The following is a 17,195-nucleotide window of genomic DNA, read 5'->3' as shown; positions in this document are numbered from 1 at the left end:
AAATCCCCAATGCCCCAGGTAGATAACGCTCGCGCGGGCACTTTCAGGTTGGATTTGCGAACGATGTTAAAAGGATGAATACGTGAGTAACGCGACTACGCGTTCTGCATTCCCGGCGTGCCACCACAATGTCGCACCCATGGAGGGCACTGTAAAATGACACGGGCACCTGGCACACAACCGCTCATCAGCTACACATGATGACCTCACGTAAACCATATTGTTGCACTCGACTGTTTCGTGCTAATGCATCCAACTTGACGCATCCCTTGATCTAGGCCATATGCCTGTTCACTTATTGCGCCCCCGGACTCAAAGGAATACCGTAGTGGGGCCACATGGACTCGAACCCATGTAAATGCTCATGCTCATGCTCATCCCTTAATGTCGTTAACTTAACCGTTGCATGGCTCTGCGGTGCGTAAGTGCGTACCGTTCATGCCCGCAGCGACATCGAAGGCGAACGCATTGACCTTTACGTGCCGGCTTTGTGGTTCCGCCCTTGCTTTCCAACACCGCCGCGGCGTCACCAGCTATCACATTCAGCAGCAATTGTATCAGTACATCCTAGCAGCGGGCATGGACAGCAGCGTTAAGGAACAGTGCCCGCTCATAGCATGGCATGAGAAACAACAGCAGATCACCGAGGTACAACATCATCCACGCGGCAGGAGCTGGCCAAGTATGGAGCACTGCAACCGGGCGCACATCAGTAGCAAGCATCCCCCCATCAGTAACAGCGTTGACCAGTAAGTGGCCCGCCCCTCATGCACATGCACGTCCCCCTATAGGATACAGTGGCTGCCGTGCACTGCAGTGTTGGTGTCACACGGCGGACAATCATTGCCAGCGCAGGCGCATGTAGTGGCGGCGCACGTAGCCGTGGCATGCCAGGGTGGTGCCCATCGCCAGTGCCTCCACTGCCAGCGCCATCAGCACCGCCGGCAAGAGGTTCGTAAACGCGCCCACAACCAGCCCTGACATTATGTTGAGTGGCAGCTTCAGGCAGCTCATCGCCAGGGCAGTGCGCGGCGGCAGAAGGCAGCCGCTGGGCAGGATGACGCCCTCGAGCAGCAGAATGCCGGGGCCGCCCCCGTACGTATCAGCTCCGGCTGGTGGCGGCAGCGCGCCGAAAGAGACCAGTGCCTTGCCAATCATAAAGCCTAGGAAGCGAGGCAGCCGAGCAGCCAGCGCCAGGCGTGACCTGGTGGATGGACACAAAGAGGATACGAACTTTACAGCAGTCCGCTGCATAAGGCTGTAAGAGACTAGGCTGCTCCATGCTTGTGCCACTAGGGCCATCACCTAGCTCGTACCCTCTGATCCCAAGGACCCAAGCTGAACCTCGCGACCTACCAGGCTCGCGGCGTCATCCACAGCCCGGCTAGCGTTGTCACGACCCCAACGCCGAGTCCCGTGTAGACCACGGCGCTCGCAGCACTCCACAGCGGCTGTCCGGCCCTCATGCCCCGCACAGCGAAGCTCAGGGCCACCAGGCACTCCACAATTTGGCTGCAGCAGGTGGCCATGCCATGTGGCAGAGCGTTACTGCAGGCCTCTGGGCTACGGCGATACTCCCAAGCAGCTGATGATGCTCACAAAGGCACCCTTGCCATTCAATATATACAGGCACCGTATTCTTATAGTCTGGACTCACCAGGTGAAGCACATGGCCACAATCCATGCCTGTGTGTACTGCTGCAATCCATCCGGGCTGCAGTCGCTGCCGCCACCAGCACGGCTGCTGCTCTCCTCCTCCTTGCCGCTGCATCCAGCGCCCTTGCTGGCGCACTTGCCGCGACTGCTGCCCTTGCAGCGTTGGCGCAATGCATTGGTGCTGGCCTCCTGCCAAGCCATGGCAGCAGCAGCGGAGCCGCTGGTGCTTGCTGCTGCATGTTGGCACGTGTCGACCGCTGCGTCATCATCGGCCACCCGTGGGCTCTCCTTGGCTGCACTTGCTTCTGCGACTGCTGGCAGGGCAGCTAGCCGCTGTGCCTCTACGTCTGCTGGCAGGGCCGCTAGGCGCTGTGCCTCTGCGACTGCTGGCAGGGCAGCTAGCCGCTGTGTGTCCGCGCGGATTCGGGCGGCGGTGGCCACCAGACCCGCGCCCTCAGTGTACGCAAGCAGGCACGCGCCCAGCTCCGACACCCACTCTGCAGGCAGGCGGCGCACGGCCTCGGAGCAACCGGCAGCGCCCGAGGCTGCGGCGGACGCCAGCCACAGACCCAGGTCGCACAGCAGCGGATGGGCCCACTCCGCCGCCGCGCCCTCCTCCGCGCCTGCCTCAGAGATCTGCAGCAGCTGCAGTGCTGCGCTCAGCTCGGCGGCTACCGCGGCGTCGTCCACCGCGAGCACCGGCACCGACAGCCACTGCACGTACGGGCTGGGAGTGGCTGCGGCAGCGCTGACTTCGGCCGCAGCCCCCGCCGCTGCTGCTGGGAACGCGAGCTGCACCGTCAGCAGCTGTGGGTGCGGCGGCGCCTCCAGGAGCTCAATAGCATACTCCCACTCCTCAGACCCGGACTTGGTCACGCCCTGCTTCTGAGCTGTCACACGTGTCTGCAGATAGCCGCCCGTGTTGCGCACCGCCACGTTGGATGCTGTGGCCGGTCCAGTGCTGCCACCGAAAGCCACACGGACGCGCAGGACTGCAGCCGAGTTGGCAGCCGCGTCTGCAGGCGTCAGCAGCAGCACGCTTGGCGACACGGCCACAACACGCGCCTGGCTGCGGGAGCCATCGCCTGCCGCGCTGCCCACCAACTCCTGCTGCACCGACACCACATCAAAAGCTGGGTGGGCGCGCTCATTGTCGGCCGCAGCGCTGGGGTCGCCGCTGGCATGGTGGGCTCTGGGGGTGCTGGCGAGCAAGCTCAGGGCCAGTGCGGCGACAACTTCCTTGGCGCAAAATTCCGCATCTGGGTCAGCGTGCGCGCCGGCTGCGTCCCCGCACCGACCCGCACGGTGCACCAGGGTCAGCGTCAGCTCAATGCAGCCTGCGGGCGTCAGGTAACCAAGCAATGAAGATGCGAATGAACAACATTATGGTAATGCCAGTTGAGCATATCGGAGTACACACCAATGCAGCAGCCTGTGATATTTCGCCAGAGCGCTATGACCCATGAAGTCACACACCTGCGCGCACGTATACGCCCGTCAGCACCCGGCCGCGTGCCGCACACAGCGCCGCCAGCCGCTCCTCAAAGCCCGGCGTGATGTCCTCCGGCTCGGCCCAGGGGATCTGCATAGTTTCCCCATTGAGCGGGGGACGGGCTCAGCCACGCAAGGGTGCAACCAGCACGGAGACCACTACAATTACGATGAGACCCAGGCGGGGTATGCATGCGTGACTTGCGGTGCCCATACATGCGCCCGCGCGCCGGATGTATGGAATGCTTGTGCGTACAGTCTTAGCCGTCATCTGCCCAGCGTACGTAGCCGTACCTTGTGATAGGTTGTCACGTGCCGCACAAAGGCGCGGTAGGGTGGCGCCCGTAGCAGCGCGTACGATGGCCGCCCTTGCGCCTGCCTCCTGCTGCTGGTGCTGGTGCTGCTGGTGCTGGTGCTGCTGTCGGCCTGGGGACCCACTGCGGCATGCACTCCATCCGTGGTGCCGCAGGCTGAAGAGCTGTGCGTTCCCGCCGCTGCCGCTTCTCCCCCAGCCCCTAGTGACTGGGCGTCCCATGGGAGGGATTGGCATTGCGCCTGCGAGGGCTGGGTGTGCTGACCAATAGTCTCCGTATTTGACGTCGAGCCTCCTTGCAACAGCAACCCAGACGGCAGCGACAACAGCTGCAACTCCGCAGTGTTGCTGCGGGTGCGTGTGCAGGTGCTGCCTTCAGGTGCCGCCGCAGCACCGTGGGTGTCAGCCTCCTCTGTCAGCGCGAGGCATATCCCCTCATCACCGTCGGCGCGATCCTTGTGGGAGACTGCCGCCTCGCTCTTGACCTTGTGCCGGCTCCAATCATGGCCTGTACCGGCTGCTGCGCCCTGCTCCGCTGGCGGCATCAGGCTTAGGCCCAGGCTCATATCGCCGTCTCCTGCGCACTCTTCCACGGGGCCCGCTCCCATGTCCTCCCCCTTGCCCTTGCCCTTGCTGCTACTGCCACCTGCAGCGCCACTGGCGCGCATGCTGATGCACTTGTCCAGGGCGAGTGCGCTTCCGCCGCCTCGCCTGCCTGTGCCCAGTCCGCCCGGCCTCCACCTTCCCGCCGCGTACGCCAGGCTGAGGTTCACCAGCGGCACCAGCGCGCGCCCCGCCAGCAGCGCGGCCGGGTGCGGCGACCCGCCCGGCACCTTGGCGCCGTGCCAGGACAGGCAGGTGAGCGCGCACGCTGCCTCGAGCAGGACCGCAGCCAGCTCCACGCGCGCGTCCACGACCCAAGTGCCGAGGAGGGTCACGAATAGCAGCACTTGTAGGAAGTCTGTCGCGATGTGGTCTGAGAATAACATCAATGATATTGACGACGGTTCCTGCGGGCAGTGGCAAGGGGGAATGCGCGCAACCGCCGTGTGTGAGTTGGATGGCGCAGCGGCAGTCGCCACTGGTACAGGTAGATCAGCCCACCCGCCGCCGTGCCCAACCCGCTGATGTCGTGGCGACGATACCAATTGCTACACCGATCCAGCTTTGCCTGGTTGCTGGTTTTGGTCGTCAGCAAAACCATGTGCTCCTGGCGAACCCAGCGCAGGCAACCTCACCGCAGTTGGGCCCATGAAAAGCACTCCAGCCACTGAAGACACGCGGCTGAAGTAGATCACGGCCGGTGCCACAACCTGTGGGGGGCAGCATGGTCCAGAGGTGGGACATTGCCTTAAGAAGGGAAGGGAGGCAGGGAAGGGGCAGGGCGCTATGCCTACGCCGTTTCAGTCTACCTGTTCATAGATTCTTGCCGGAAGGAAATGGGCCGCCAGAGCTCTTCCAAAAGCAAACGCAAAGTTGGCACTGATAAAAGCTTGGGCTCCGCGCTGTGTGAGCTCGTCATAAACACACACATGCACATTCCGAAGTACCAGGACCAGCTTGGTCAGGTTGCTGGCATCACAGGGCCAGCCTCCGGCCAAGCGCGTGATTAGCAGGCTGGGTGCGGGCGTCTGAGAGTGGTCACAGTGCGTTCGTGCGAGCTGCCCCAGAAAATAGAAAGGGACCAAGAGGGCTACGACGAGCACCGCCTCAAAGCGCTCTCGAAAAGACGTCCGCGCATACATTTCTTTCAGACGGCTAGCCTGCTACTGTGCGAGGCAGGAGTCTGTGTCAAGTCACACTGTCATACAACTCCTGGGGTCTTAGCCAGCTTAAAAACTATTTGAATTGATACTGTACTATACTATTAAAAGGAGTACGTGAGGCCGTGGGAAAAATTGTGGAAGAGCGCGGGCTCATGTCATCAAATGCCCAGCTTATTCAAAGAGCAGCCAAAACCGAAGTGGACCTGGCAATGATGTGATACCCAACGTATTACATTGCTGCTTTTGTCAGGCAGGCGAGGTGACTCAGTGCGGCTTTCCGTGTGGCTCTTTAGTGCGGCTCCCCGAGGCTCCCCAGCTGCTTCGCCCCTCGTCGCGTCCGTGCGGGCCTGCTGTTGGCCGCAGCCCTCACATAGCCGACTGCCTGCAAACAGCCCTGCCGTAATCCACAACTCGCGTGTGATTGGAACTCGGGAGCAAAGATTGTTGGGCAACGCGCCCGTTAAGCCCCCTTCACTGACTCATTCAGCGAACCCCGGCCCTGGCCCCGGCCCGCATGGGGTGCCACTCCCAGGTGGCCAGTAATCAGGCTTTGCAGGTTGCACAGGCCGATCACACATTGAACACTTTTCCAGAGATGTGGCCCTGGGGTTTACGCCTCCACTGTCTTCTGCAAACTGTACTGCTTCCTCCCCTCTTCACGTACGCCTTTGAACGCATTCGTCTCGCCCAAATGCTTTTCCGGAGAGAATGGTTACAAAGGAGAAGGAAGGGGAAGGCGCAGCACCACAACGGCACACAACCTGCAAAGCGAGCAAGCAGAACACCAGGGACAACCGCACAAGCCACCGAAACCCAAGGGCACCCCTCCCGCCCTCCCGGAACTGCCCCGACACGGAGCTGGTTGCCCCGGACTCCGGAGCATGGGACGATTGGGCTTAGCCCACACCACGCCTGCCCTCTATCATTAAGACTACTTCATCTCACGGGTATAACCTTCATGCAGGCACTGCCAGCCAGGTACCTACACGCTCCCGCAACCTGAACAAGTGCGGCGCCTAAGAACAAATATGCTCTACTCTCCCGTGGACGTACCTACCGGCTTGCGCACTGGCGCCCCACCCAGTCACCATATCCTGTGACAGCATGTGGGCCAATGCATGCAAGCACCAACAATCACAAGCAATGACACGCGTCAGCAAACTATCAGCCTGCCATCAAGTCAGCGACGTCTCGAGTGACTTCGGCGTTGTACCGGCTGGTTTCCTGCTGCAGCCGGCTGGGCGGCGGCCGTCGCTCGCCTTCGGCCGCTGGAGCGGATGGCGGCGCTGCTGGGCGTGCGAGCAGCTCCCTGGCTGCAGGAGGCCCGCTTGGTGGTGATGGCGGCGAGCCCGGCGGTAGTGCTTGGGCGGCTGGAATGGACTCGGACCCCGATGTGGGGCGAGCACGACTACGGGACCATCTCCCGGCTTTGCTGGCTGACCGCCATGAGGCCCCCAGGCCCCAAGCCCCGGCGTTACCTGCGAGGCGATCCTGCAGCAGGCGCTGTGGGATGCGAGTGATCGGTATACGGTGTGCTGTCGTGGCACTGGGTGCGCTCTGATCCTGAGGTCCCTCCGTGGTGCTGTCTGCGTCTGGGAGCGGGACTGGGTTGCAGACGGTGGCCCTCCCGTGTGCCCACGGGGCCTGGGCGCGGCCCTTCTAGTGTGCTGACCCGCTTTGCCGGCGTGTTGATGCGTGTGTACCTGCGTTTGGTCATGCGCCGGCGGTGGTTATTGTGCGGTAGCTGGTCTGCTTTGTTGCTGGGTCAATGCGTGCGGCCGCTTGGACTGGCAGGCGTGCGTAGCGGTCGGGTTGCAGCTGCCTGTGTTCCCTGGCCTGCATGGGCGGGCCCCGCGGCCCACTTGGCAGCGTGTTGGTGCGGGTGTGACATGAGGGCCGAGCGAGAGCGCGTGGGGAGCCAGCGCCTTGGATTTGTGTGTGTGTGTGTGTGTGTGTGTGTGTGTGTGTGTGTGCGTGTGCATGTGTGCAGGAAGACTCAGGAGTAGTGTCGTGTGTGTGTTAAAGAGCACAAGGAAAACATTACGCGTAGGTATTTTGTGCCAGATGCAAGAAAAATTCTCAGCTTCTATGTGCAGGTCAGTCCCTTGCAGTGCCCGGGGAAGGTTATGCTGCAGGACCCGTGAAACAGCCCGGACATTACGCGGGACCCGTGAAGCCGTGCCGTGAGTGATGCGGGACCCGTGCGCGGGACTCGTGAAGTCGTGAACAACCGATTAACATGCCCCGTTAAGTCGGCATCATAGCATGTTCGCCGTGAAATTTTCGGCGCCGCATTCAGCTTACCATATGCTCTAGGAAAGCCGCTGATGGCGCAGCGCATGGCTCGACTACTGCTGGTTTCGCTCGTCAGCATCGTCGCCTGTGCTTGCGTTGCGGTGTCGTTCGCGCGGCCGACCCATTGGCGCCCCGACGACTATCCAAACCCCTCCACCAATGCAAGTGCGTGCGGTCGCGACCAGCCGCAGGTCGCCGGCGCCTGGCTGTGCGACCCGGACCGCCTTATCACCCCCACGGCCGCGGCCGGGCTAGCCGACCTGCTGCGCCACGTGAGCGCCGGAGCCAAGCCCTTCGCGCAGGCCCCCTGCGGCGCCTCAGCGATTGAGGGCTTCCCGGTGCGTGTGTGCCGGTCAAACCCTGTGCTTTGTCCTACCCCGTCCTGCCCCGCCGTCCTGCTGCCAGCCTTTCCACGCCCACGTTGTCTCCCACCGCCCCCCTTTAACCTTTCCCTCACACCATCACCACACACACACACACACACACACACATCGGTAGGTATCCGTAAGTAACTCCGTCGCGCCGTCTGGGCGGGCTTCGTTTTGTTGTTTTCTTTTCAACACACACACACACACACACACACGCTCGTTTCGTTTTTTAACACACACACGCACACATGCACACACACACACACACACACCACCGTCCACACCGCCGTCCACACCACGCCCACGCACACGTACCCAGGTCGGCGTCGCGCTGATGCACCGCATGTACGACAGCCCCGACCCAGCCGCCGCCGCCGCCGCCTTCGCCGCCGCGCTGCTGGACGCCTGGGCCCTGGGCGACCCCGCCTGCGACAACGGGCTGCTGCTGCTGGTGTCGGCACTGGAGCTGGGCGGCGTGGTGGCGGCGGAGGCGGGCGAGGGCGTGCGGGCGCTGCTGCCGGGTGGGGTGCTGGACGGCGTCGTGCGCAACGCCACGGAGGAGGTCAGGGAGCACAGGTGCGTGGGTGCCCGTGTCGTCATGGGTCAGGGTGCGGTTGTGGTGCGCCTCAGTGCGTGCTTGGTCGCGTGACCTGGGAGCAGCAGGGTTTGGTGCAGGTAGCTAGATGCGGTCCTTTGCTTATTACTCCTGCTACGCACGCCGTGTGCACGCCGCATGCACATGTATGCGTTCAGGTATGCCGCCGCCATGGAGAACGCCGTCACCCACATCGGCCAGGAGCTCGCCGCCGCCGTACGCCCGCCGCCGCCGCCGCCGCCACCACCTTCATCGCCGTCACCGCAGCCGCAGCCCGGCGGCGGCGACGGCGGCGGCGGCAGCTGGTGGCCTCACCTGCCCCACCTGGATTTGGTGGTGGTGCTTCAGGCGCTGGAGGAGGCCACTTTGGCGCTGTGCCTGGTGTCCGGACTGGTGTTTGGGGCGCACCGCATCTGGCGGCGGCTGGTGCGGCGGCACCAGGCCGCTGCGGTGGCCGGAGCTCGCCGCGGGGTAGGTAGGCGTGCGGCTGCCGTCCACACTGGCTTAAGGCGTATGCGATGTACGTCCACTGGCCCTGCAGCAGATTGCTGTACCGCACGCCACCTGCGTGTGTGACCACCGTCGTACGTGCGTGTGCTGTGTTGCGCCTGCCGCCGCCGCTGCCCCGATCTGTGAGCCCGCAGACCTGCGCCACCCGCCTGCGCGAGATTACCCGCCTGGCCGCCGCCGCCGCCACCGCGCCCGCCTCCCACTGCCACCTGTGCTCCGTGCCTCTGCTGCTGCCGGGCGCTGCCAGCAGTCCACGTCAGCAGCAGGCACAGGGCTGCCAGCAGCAGCTGCCTCGGCCCGCCGCCGCCGGAGTGCCTCCAAGCCCCAGTCCTGACCACCATCCACAGCAGGCGGCCAAGCCCACCGACCCGCTAATCGAATTGCAGACACCAGGAGCCGGAGGCGGCCTGCTGATTCACCTCGATGACCAACCAGCTGAAATCACACACTCAGCCGCCGCCAATCCGCCTCCGCCGCCACTGCAGCGCTCTGCCGCCAGCAGTGCCAGCAGCGCAGGCGCCCGCCGCGGCGGTGGCGGCGGCTGCGGCGGCCCGCAGCCGGCGACATCATGGCCCGCATCATTGGATGGCTTGCAGCAGCCGCTACTGCCTGCCGCACACCAGCATGCCGCCGACTGCTGCGGCGCCTCCATGACTGCAAGCACCACCCATGCCAGTGCCTGGGAGGAGGATGGCATCAGCGACGCCGCGGCGGGGGCCGCATCGGAGGACGACGACGGGTGCGGCAGCCGCCGCCACCGCCCTGTTGACGCCGCCCTGCTGTGTGGCGGCGGCGGCACAAGCGCGCCGTCGCTGGAGGCGGCGGTGACACTGCCCTGCTGCGGACACGTGTTCTGCCGGCCTTGCGCGGAGCGCACCGGCCTGCTGCCGCTGCCGGTGTTTAAGGGCAGCGGCGGCGGCGGCGGCGGCGGCGGCACCGGCGATGACCAGGTGCTCTCCACCACCGCCACTTGCTGCCCCGCCTGCGGCGAGCCCGCCGTCGTTGGTCTTCTGGGTCCACCGGTGGCAGGTGGGGCCGGCGCTGCTGCTGCTGGGCGGCAGCGCGCCGTGGAGGCAGCAGGCGCAGGAGCAGTGGGCGGCGGCTGTGAGCAGCTGCTGCTGCAGCTGCGGCGGCTGCGGGCGCAGTACCCGGAGCTAGTGGCGGCTGACATGGCGGCAGCGTGGGAGCGCGACATCCGCGCGGGTGAGTGGTGCAGGGGTGGCACGGAGCACCGGTGGCATGCATGCAGAGTGGTGGCGCGCACTGGTGCATGAAGGGGTGGGTGAGGTGGGGGCTGGTCTGCTGGCCTGCCTTGCGGGGCTGCTGCTCCTGGGGGTCCCTGGTGCCTGGTGGTGCGTGGTGGTGCGTGGTGGGGGGCCTGTGCGGTGAGCAGGGTGGGGGGGGGAGGCGGGGTAGCAGCACTTGTCCTCCAATCCCCATAAAGCCGCGGCGGGGCGGCTGAGCGGGTTGAAACGCATGAGGACCGCCGTGTGTGCCCCAGCTCCGGCCGTTTGCTTCCGCACGAGAATCGCAACAGATGGTCGTAACAGCTCACCATGTGCGCTATTGGCGCTGCCTCCCATCCCCATCACGCACCGTGAACAAACAGGCAGACCGCTGGATGCGCACCAGCTCAGGCGCTTCAGGAAGGCCGGCGGGCGCAGCAGCGGCGGTTGGGGCGTGCGCTCCTGGCTGGCCTCGTGCCGTGACGGGCTGCGGGCTGCGGTGCAGCTTCGGTCGGGGCTGCAACAGGCGCGGCAGCAGCGGATGCTGCAGCGGCAACAGCAGGGAGAGGCGGCCATGGCTCTGGATGCGGGGACTGCCTGGGTGTGACTTTGGTATTGACAGGTGGGGCCGCATGATGAAGGTGCCGGTAAAGATCCGCGGCTGCTCAAAAAGATTGCAGGTTGTTGTCTTTGTGCAAGGGCATGTTGCATGTGGAGGCGGAAGTGCGGGGGCTGCTGGGGGAGGGGCAGACGTGTGGGGGACGCACCACACCGATGCCGCACCCTTACCGGTCTTTGCGCACCTTGCACGAGCATTGAGTTCTGCACTATACGTCGTCTGAGATATCCTAGCCGACGGTTCTAATAGTCTCGAGCTTTTGTAGCGAATTACTGAGCGAATTAGCTCGCTGTGGAACCAACTCGCTCGGAACGAGTTAACTACAACATTTTATGGTCTTATGTAATAATGTATAGAGACTGCTTTGTACTGTAGTTCAGCCACACGCCAAGGCTGAAGCTCGCCTTTCGGCCGACGACATCCTACTTTGCCAAGGCTCGGCGATGACCCCACTGCCAATGAATGGTCCATCATTGGGAGCTGCACCGATAATGAAAGCAGAACCCGACGAGGACATGCAGCGGACGGGGCCCGTGTTGGTGGCGCCTGCGGCAACGCCAACCGCCGCGGTCCCAACGCCTCTTACCGGCGAGTGCCCACTTCGTCGCCGGCATGCTGCGGCGATTGCCCATGGCGGTACGACACGAACATTGTGCAGTGCTGGTATCCCAAGGCATGCTACCGCTGCTTCACCTGCTGCTGCTGTGGCGCGGCCCGCACACCTGACCGCGGCAGTGACCGCCGCTGCGACTGCGTTTGCCGCCACGGGTGCCAGCGGTGGCGCGGCTCCATTGCCTGGACAGGTGCATCAGCCTCAGCGCTATGGGCCAGTCCTCGCGGTCGGAGGCGGAGCAGGGGCCGCAGTCGCGGCCGCAGGGGCTGCAAGGGCCGGAGGCGGGGCGGGCCGCGGCTGGCAGCGCATCCTGCCTGGCGGCGCACCGGCACCGGCTTCGGCTGTTGTAGCGGTGCCGGCGTCAGTACTGCCGGCGGTGACGGCCGTGCCGGCTGCAAAGCCGCACCATGTGGCCATCAAGCGGGAGCCGCGGGAGGCAGCCGCCGCGGGCGGGCCTGCTGGGGGAGAACTGCTGCTGCCGGGATCTGACGCAGGGGCAGTAGCGGCAGCAGGGGCATGGGGATGCAGCCTCCGCGTCAGCGAGCCGGCGGGAGCGCGGCCTACAGATGCAGCAGCCAATGTCAGTTTGGGTTGGTCGGCAGCAGCTGGACCAGTGCCGCGGCTGGCTCCGCCTCCCGCCCGGCACCATGCTGAAGCTCCGGGCAACGGCAGCAGGCCTTCCCTGGCCGTCCCACTGGCTGCGCCGGTGGCCAGGCGGCATATGCCCGTGGTAAAGCAGGAGCCCACTCATGCGGATGCACCTGTGGGCGCCGTGCGCGCCGCTGCCACGACCGCTGCAGCCGCACCACGCCAGGGGCGCCTCACCGACTTGGCGCCACCCCGCACGTTCTCCTCCGACCAGCAGCAGGGGGCACAACGACAGCGGGTGCAGGATCTGGCTGGTGACCCGAAGGCAGTGGCAGGGGCAACGGCTTGGCAACAGCAGCAGCAACAGCAGGAGCACGAGCAGCAACAGCTAAGAACTCGGCTGCCACCTACCCAGCTGCTGTTGCTGCGAGCCACTGCGGCGCCACAGCGACTGCGCATCAAGCTCAAGGTGCGGGGGCCCGGCGCGCCGCCACCAGCGGCAGCCGCCGTGGGTGGAGCGGCCGCGCCGGCAGCGGGTCCCGCGGTCGTTGCCTCTGCTTCACCTGGGCCTGCGGCGCCTGGTGCTGTTGTGCCAACTGCACTACCACGCAGTGCTGCTGCGGGCACTGGAGAGCACCCCGCCACAGGTGACAGCGCGGAGCCGACAGGAGAGGGCCCCCCTGCGCGGGTGCAGCGGCCGCTTCGGATCCGACTGCGGAGGCGCATGACAGCTGCAGAGCCGGATCCGCTGAGTCCATTGGATCTACCGAATCCACCGGCAGCGGCAGGAGGCGCCGAGGCAGGTGCATCTGCGGGCGCCGCCGCGACAGCAGCAACAACAGCTGCCAAGGCCACTGGTGTGCTGAGCGCGCATGTGGAGCAGGGGCGGGAAGCACGTGAAGGCCTGGGCGGCGATGCTGCGGTGGCATTGCGGGTGGCGGAGTCGGCGGCGGCGGCGGCGCGCGGCGGGGCGGGCCTGGCTGCTGGCTGCACTGTTACTGGCACTGACACTGGCGCAGCTGGACCCGGCCGCGGTGGCATGCAGGGCACCAGCAGTGCCAATGCCGCCCGCAGTGCAGGTGCAGGCGCAATGCGGTCAACTCAGGTGCAGCAGGGGCTGCTTGGCGCAACAAGCCCACCGGCGCAGCACCTGCAGCAGCAGCCTTTGCAGCAGCTAACTCAGCCGCCACCGCCGCCGTCAACACCGCTGCGCACGAACTTTCCAGAGTGCCCAGAGTGCCCGCATGCGGCGGTGTCGGCGGCGGCCGAAGGTGGGGCCGTCGCACCGATGACGGCGCAGGCCTCGCCGTCAGCAGCAGCACTGCCACGCCTGCAGCCGCAAGCCCGGGAGCCAGCAGCAGCACTACCGCTTGTTGCAGCAGCAGCAAAGGGGCTTCGAACGGTCGCAGCTACAGTGTCGGATGGCAGCCGGGGGACTTGTGCGCCCGGCTCTGAAACATGCGGTGGCGCAGCAACTGCTGCTGCTTTTATAGTTGCGGGTGCTGTTCCTGTTGTTGCTGCAGGGAGTGCCAAGGGGCAGGATGCGGCGTTGGGTGAGTCTGCGACGGCAGCGGCTGTTGGCAGCATACTTGCTGCGGCTGGTGCAAATGCGGCTGCGGATGCAGCTGCTGCCAACGGCGCTGCAAGCTTGCAGGAGCGGGTGAGGCAGCCGGCTGAGGGCCTTGTCGAGGAGCCGAGGGAAGGGGCGACGGCCCCAGCAGGCAGCGAGGAGCGGGTTCCGCCGCCACAGTTCGGCGAGGCACTGCCGCTGGCGGCGGCGGACCCGGCGGAGGTGGCTGTACCAACGGGGTTGCCGCCGTCGACGGCTGCGGAAAGAGAGCAGGCTCGGGCAGTAGAAGAGGAGGCGGCATGCCTATCGGCGGCAGCCGTACCAGGCTTAACAAGCGCAGGCACCACTCACATTGCCATCCAGGCCACGGCGGGAGGCGCTGCTGACGCCAGCTGCAGTGCAGCCGGTGGCGCGAGCTGTGGCGGTGGAGCGGCAGGTTGTGTTGGAGCTGTGTGCTGGTCGGCTGATCGCCTGGCCGCACTTGAGGCCCCGGACCCGTTGGCAACAGCACGCGCGGCTCAGGCTGCCGCCCCCAGTACTGCCCCGCCGGCCGCTGAGGGCAACCTGGGTGCAGTGGCGCCGGTGCCTGCCTCCTCAGCAGCAGCAGCAGCCCCGCCTGCCAGCCCCCGCCAGCGTCGCAGTGGACTGTTCGCCGGGTGGCTGTTGGGCCGGTGGCTGTCTGGCGGCTCGCCTGGCCCTGTCCCACCAGCGACACCGGCAGTTGCGCCCGGGGCAGCAGTGCGGGCTGCTGCTCCCGGGCCTGCTGCTGCCATAGCCGCGCGCAGCAGGACGGATGCCGGCGCTGGACAAAGGCGCCGCAACGGCAGCGACCGCGGCCCCACTGGCCGGGAAGGTTCTCCCACCAGGGCTGGCGGCGTGCTGATGGCGGTCTCATGTGCCGCCGCGGCCGTGTGCAGGCGCGTGCTGCCGAGGTGGTCCTTGGGCGCCCGGTTGCGGCTGGAGGAGGAGCGGCTGGCTGCAGCGGCTGGTGGCGTCGCTACGGGCGGTGGGCCAGGGGTCGATGCGGAGGAGGCCACACAGGCAGCAGAGCCACGTGAGGCGCCGCCTGCACCAGAGGTCGCCCGCATCACGGCACACCCCGACGCCATGCTGTGTGGCGGGCAGGGGCCGCTAGGGGGAGGGACTGGGCGGCGAGCGGGCGAGGCGGCAGCCAGTGGCGGCGCTGGGTGTCCCGCAGCAGCGGCTGAGGTGCCGAGGACACGGCCTCGAACCCGTGCGGCTGCTGCTGCGGCGACGGTGGTGGCGGTGGCGCAGCAAGCCACTGGTACAGTTAGTGAGGTTGCAAAGCCACCGTCGCGGTGGCGTGCCACTGCCGCCGCCAGCGCAAAAGCAGCACCGGCGCTAGCACAACCACCAGCAGGGGCCTCCTGCGCGCAAGCCGGGCCCTCACCTGAGGCGCCGGCTGCAAGGGCGCGTCGGCGGCGGCGGTCTGCCGCTGGCGACGATGGCGACGCAGCGGGCGTGCAGCAGCAGAAGCAGGTCCGCCTCGGGCGGCCGCCCAAGCAGACGCGCCTGCTGCAGCTGATTGCTCCCCTGGCACCTGAGACGACGGCGCCTGCCCAGGCTGCGGACGAGCAGGGCGACGGGTCCATGGCGCCGCCGCCACTGCCGCCCAGTCCACAGCCAGCCGCCACAGCTGCAGCGCCCCAGCGGCCGCCTCGGGGCCGCCCAGCGGCTGCGGCGTTTGCAACAGAGGCTTCAACCAACACATCCCGGCTCGCACACCAGCACCAGCACCAAGCGCCGGGGCTGCAAGGGGCTGCGGGCAGCGCGGAGTGCCGTGTGCCGCTCAGCGCTGCCTGCCTGACGCACCCCTGCATCAGCCTCTCGCAGGTGCTGGTGACTCAGCTGCTAGGCGGGCACACGGCGGCGCAGCAGCGCTGCGGAGCGCGACACAGCCTGCCCGTGTGCGTTCCCTGTTCGGCCCCCGCCCCCGCCCCCTCCTCGGGCACCGGCACCTTCCACGCAGCCGCTGCCGCCGCTGAGCGCGACACGGATGGCGGCCGTCCCACTCATGGTAACGCCATTGGTGGCGCCGCTGGTGGTGCTGCTGGTGGCGTTGCTGCTGGCGGCGTGGTGAGTTGCCTGATGGAGATCGGGACACTGCGCGGCTATGAGGCAGCAAACAGCGGCGGCAGCAGCACCGGCTGGCGGCTGCTCAACCTGCGGTCGTGGCTGCGGCAGGCGGGCGCGGTGGCGGGCGCTCACGAGCTGAGTCTGTCGCTGGTGGCCTACCGCCTGCCGCCGCCATCACCACCGGCGGCGGCGGCTGTAGCAACTGCTACGGGCGGCGGTACGGCGGCCCCCTGTACGGCAGGTGTCGACGGGCAGGCAGGCCCCAGTGCTGGCATTGGCGGCGGTGGTGTTGCGGCGGCGTGTGGGCTTGGCCGTAGCATGCAAGGTGGGGACGGTATTGCGGAGCAGAAGGGAGCTGAGGCCCCGCTTTCGGGCCCTGCCGTTCTGGTGCGGCTGGTGTCGGCGCGGCAGCAGGCGGTGGCGCGTCCCCACACTTCCTCAGGGGCGACCGACACGGAGGTGCAGCGTGCGTCAGGGCAGGAGGCCACGGCGCCGTGTGGGGAGGCTGGGGGTGGTGGCGGCCGGGTGGCTGAACCGGCCGACGGGCGTAGTGCGTCAGGTGCTCGGGTAGACGCTGTCACTGCCGCGGGGCCTGTGACGCATTGCGACGCCCCGCCGGGGGAAGATGCAGACACACACCGGGGTGTGGGGCGGCAGCAGCGCGTGGTCTCCATGTCGCCGCTCCAACGGGCGCCTCCCGCCGTGGGGGTGGGGGTGGGGGTGTCGGGGAAGAGGACGCGTCAGCAGGTCGTCGTGGCCGGCGCAAGCGCGGCAGCTCCAAGGGGCGACTGGGGCGTCACTGCAGACACGCGAAGTGCAGAGCGATCGAAGCGGCGGAGGACGTAGCGTCAGGGCTTGATGAGAGTGTGGGCAAGCGGGCAGCAGTACCACTTATCAGTGAATAGGGGTTCCACTTGGCAACACGCGCGAGTGGTTGGATGCATCAGGACATGCGGCGCAACCCACGACCATGAACTGCCATTATGGTCGTTGATGCCAAGTACAGACGCAAGAGTCACTTTGTTTGCAGTGGTGTACGGCGACACTCTGCGCTGCGTAGCCCACATGAACGGGCTCATGCTCGCTGACGGTATGCAGCTGCCTTGACCTAAGGTGGGACACAGCATTACAATGTGGGCAGGACCAAACAGGCAATTGGTGGCTTTTGCATTCAGCGGGCTGTGTGCGCGACGCTACTGTGCTGGCGGGGCGGGGCGAGGCGCTGCAGCGAAACGGCCCCTTGAGGCCGTCATGCTTCGACACCAGTGGGTGGTGATCCAGGCAACACGAAGCAAGGTACCTAGCTGGTAGTGCGCAGCGCAGATGATAGTGCCTGGGTACCCGTGCGCTGCCTGGCGTGTATTGCTGGGTGCAAATCAGGCAGCCAAGCGCTTTACAACGGGTTGTGGTAACTCTTTTTGCAGTTCTACACGATTGAAACTCAAAGGGAGGGGCAGGGACGACTTGTGAGCAGGGATGAATCAGTTC

General features: G+C 66.1%; 3 protein-coding genes across 3 annotated transcripts; 2 read left to right on the top strand and 1 right to left on the bottom strand.

Annotated features, from left to right (window-relative positions):
• Positions 1-55: 55 nt before the first annotated feature.
• CHLRE_16g684603v5 (uncharacterized protein) lies at positions 56-5,320 on the bottom strand. The gene is made up of 7 exons (XM_001698870.2): positions 4,873-5,320; positions 4,699-4,773; positions 3,442-4,470; positions 3,133-3,238; positions 1,658-2,993; positions 1,357-1,512; positions 56-1,204 (listed from the first exon to the last, which is right to left on the bottom strand). The coding sequence occupies exons 1-7, from the start codon at positions 5,203-5,205 to the stop codon at positions 841-843; spliced, it is 3,399 nt and encodes a 1,132-aa protein (XP_001698922.2). The 5' UTR covers positions 5,206-5,320; the 3' UTR covers positions 56-840.
• A 1,978-nt stretch (positions 5,321-7,298) lies between these two features.
• CHLRE_16g684491v5 (uncharacterized protein) lies at positions 7,299-11,154 on the top strand. Its single transcript, XM_043071517.1, has 5 exons — positions 7,299-7,859; positions 8,209-8,465; positions 8,643-8,955; positions 9,129-10,197; positions 10,604-11,154. Exons 1-5 carry the CDS (start codon positions 7,554-7,556, stop codon positions 10,825-10,827), a joined length of 2,169 nt encoding a protein of 722 aa, XP_042916269.1. The 5' UTR covers positions 7,299-7,553; the 3' UTR covers positions 10,828-11,154.
• Positions 11,155-11,208: 54 nt separating this feature from the next.
• On the top strand, positions 11,209-17,194 carry CHLRE_16g684379v5 (uncharacterized protein). Its single transcript, XM_043071514.1, has 2 exons — positions 11,209-11,427; positions 11,575-17,194. The coding sequence occupies exons 1-2, from the start codon at positions 11,331-11,333 to the stop codon at positions 16,551-16,553; spliced, it is 5,076 nt and encodes a 1,691-aa protein (XP_042916268.1). The 5' UTR covers positions 11,209-11,330; the 3' UTR covers positions 16,554-17,194.
• Position 17,195: the final 1 nt, after the last annotated feature.

The sequence above is a fragment of the Chlamydomonas reinhardtii genome, chromosome 16 (assembly GCF_000002595.2).
Source record: "Chlamydomonas reinhardtii strain CC-503 cw92 mt+ chromosome 16, whole genome shotgun sequence".
NCBI classification, from domain to species: Eukaryota; Viridiplantae; Chlorophyta; class Chlorophyceae; order Chlamydomonadales; family Chlamydomonadaceae; genus Chlamydomonas; species Chlamydomonas reinhardtii.
This window is presented reverse-complemented; position numbering and strand designations above follow the sequence as displayed.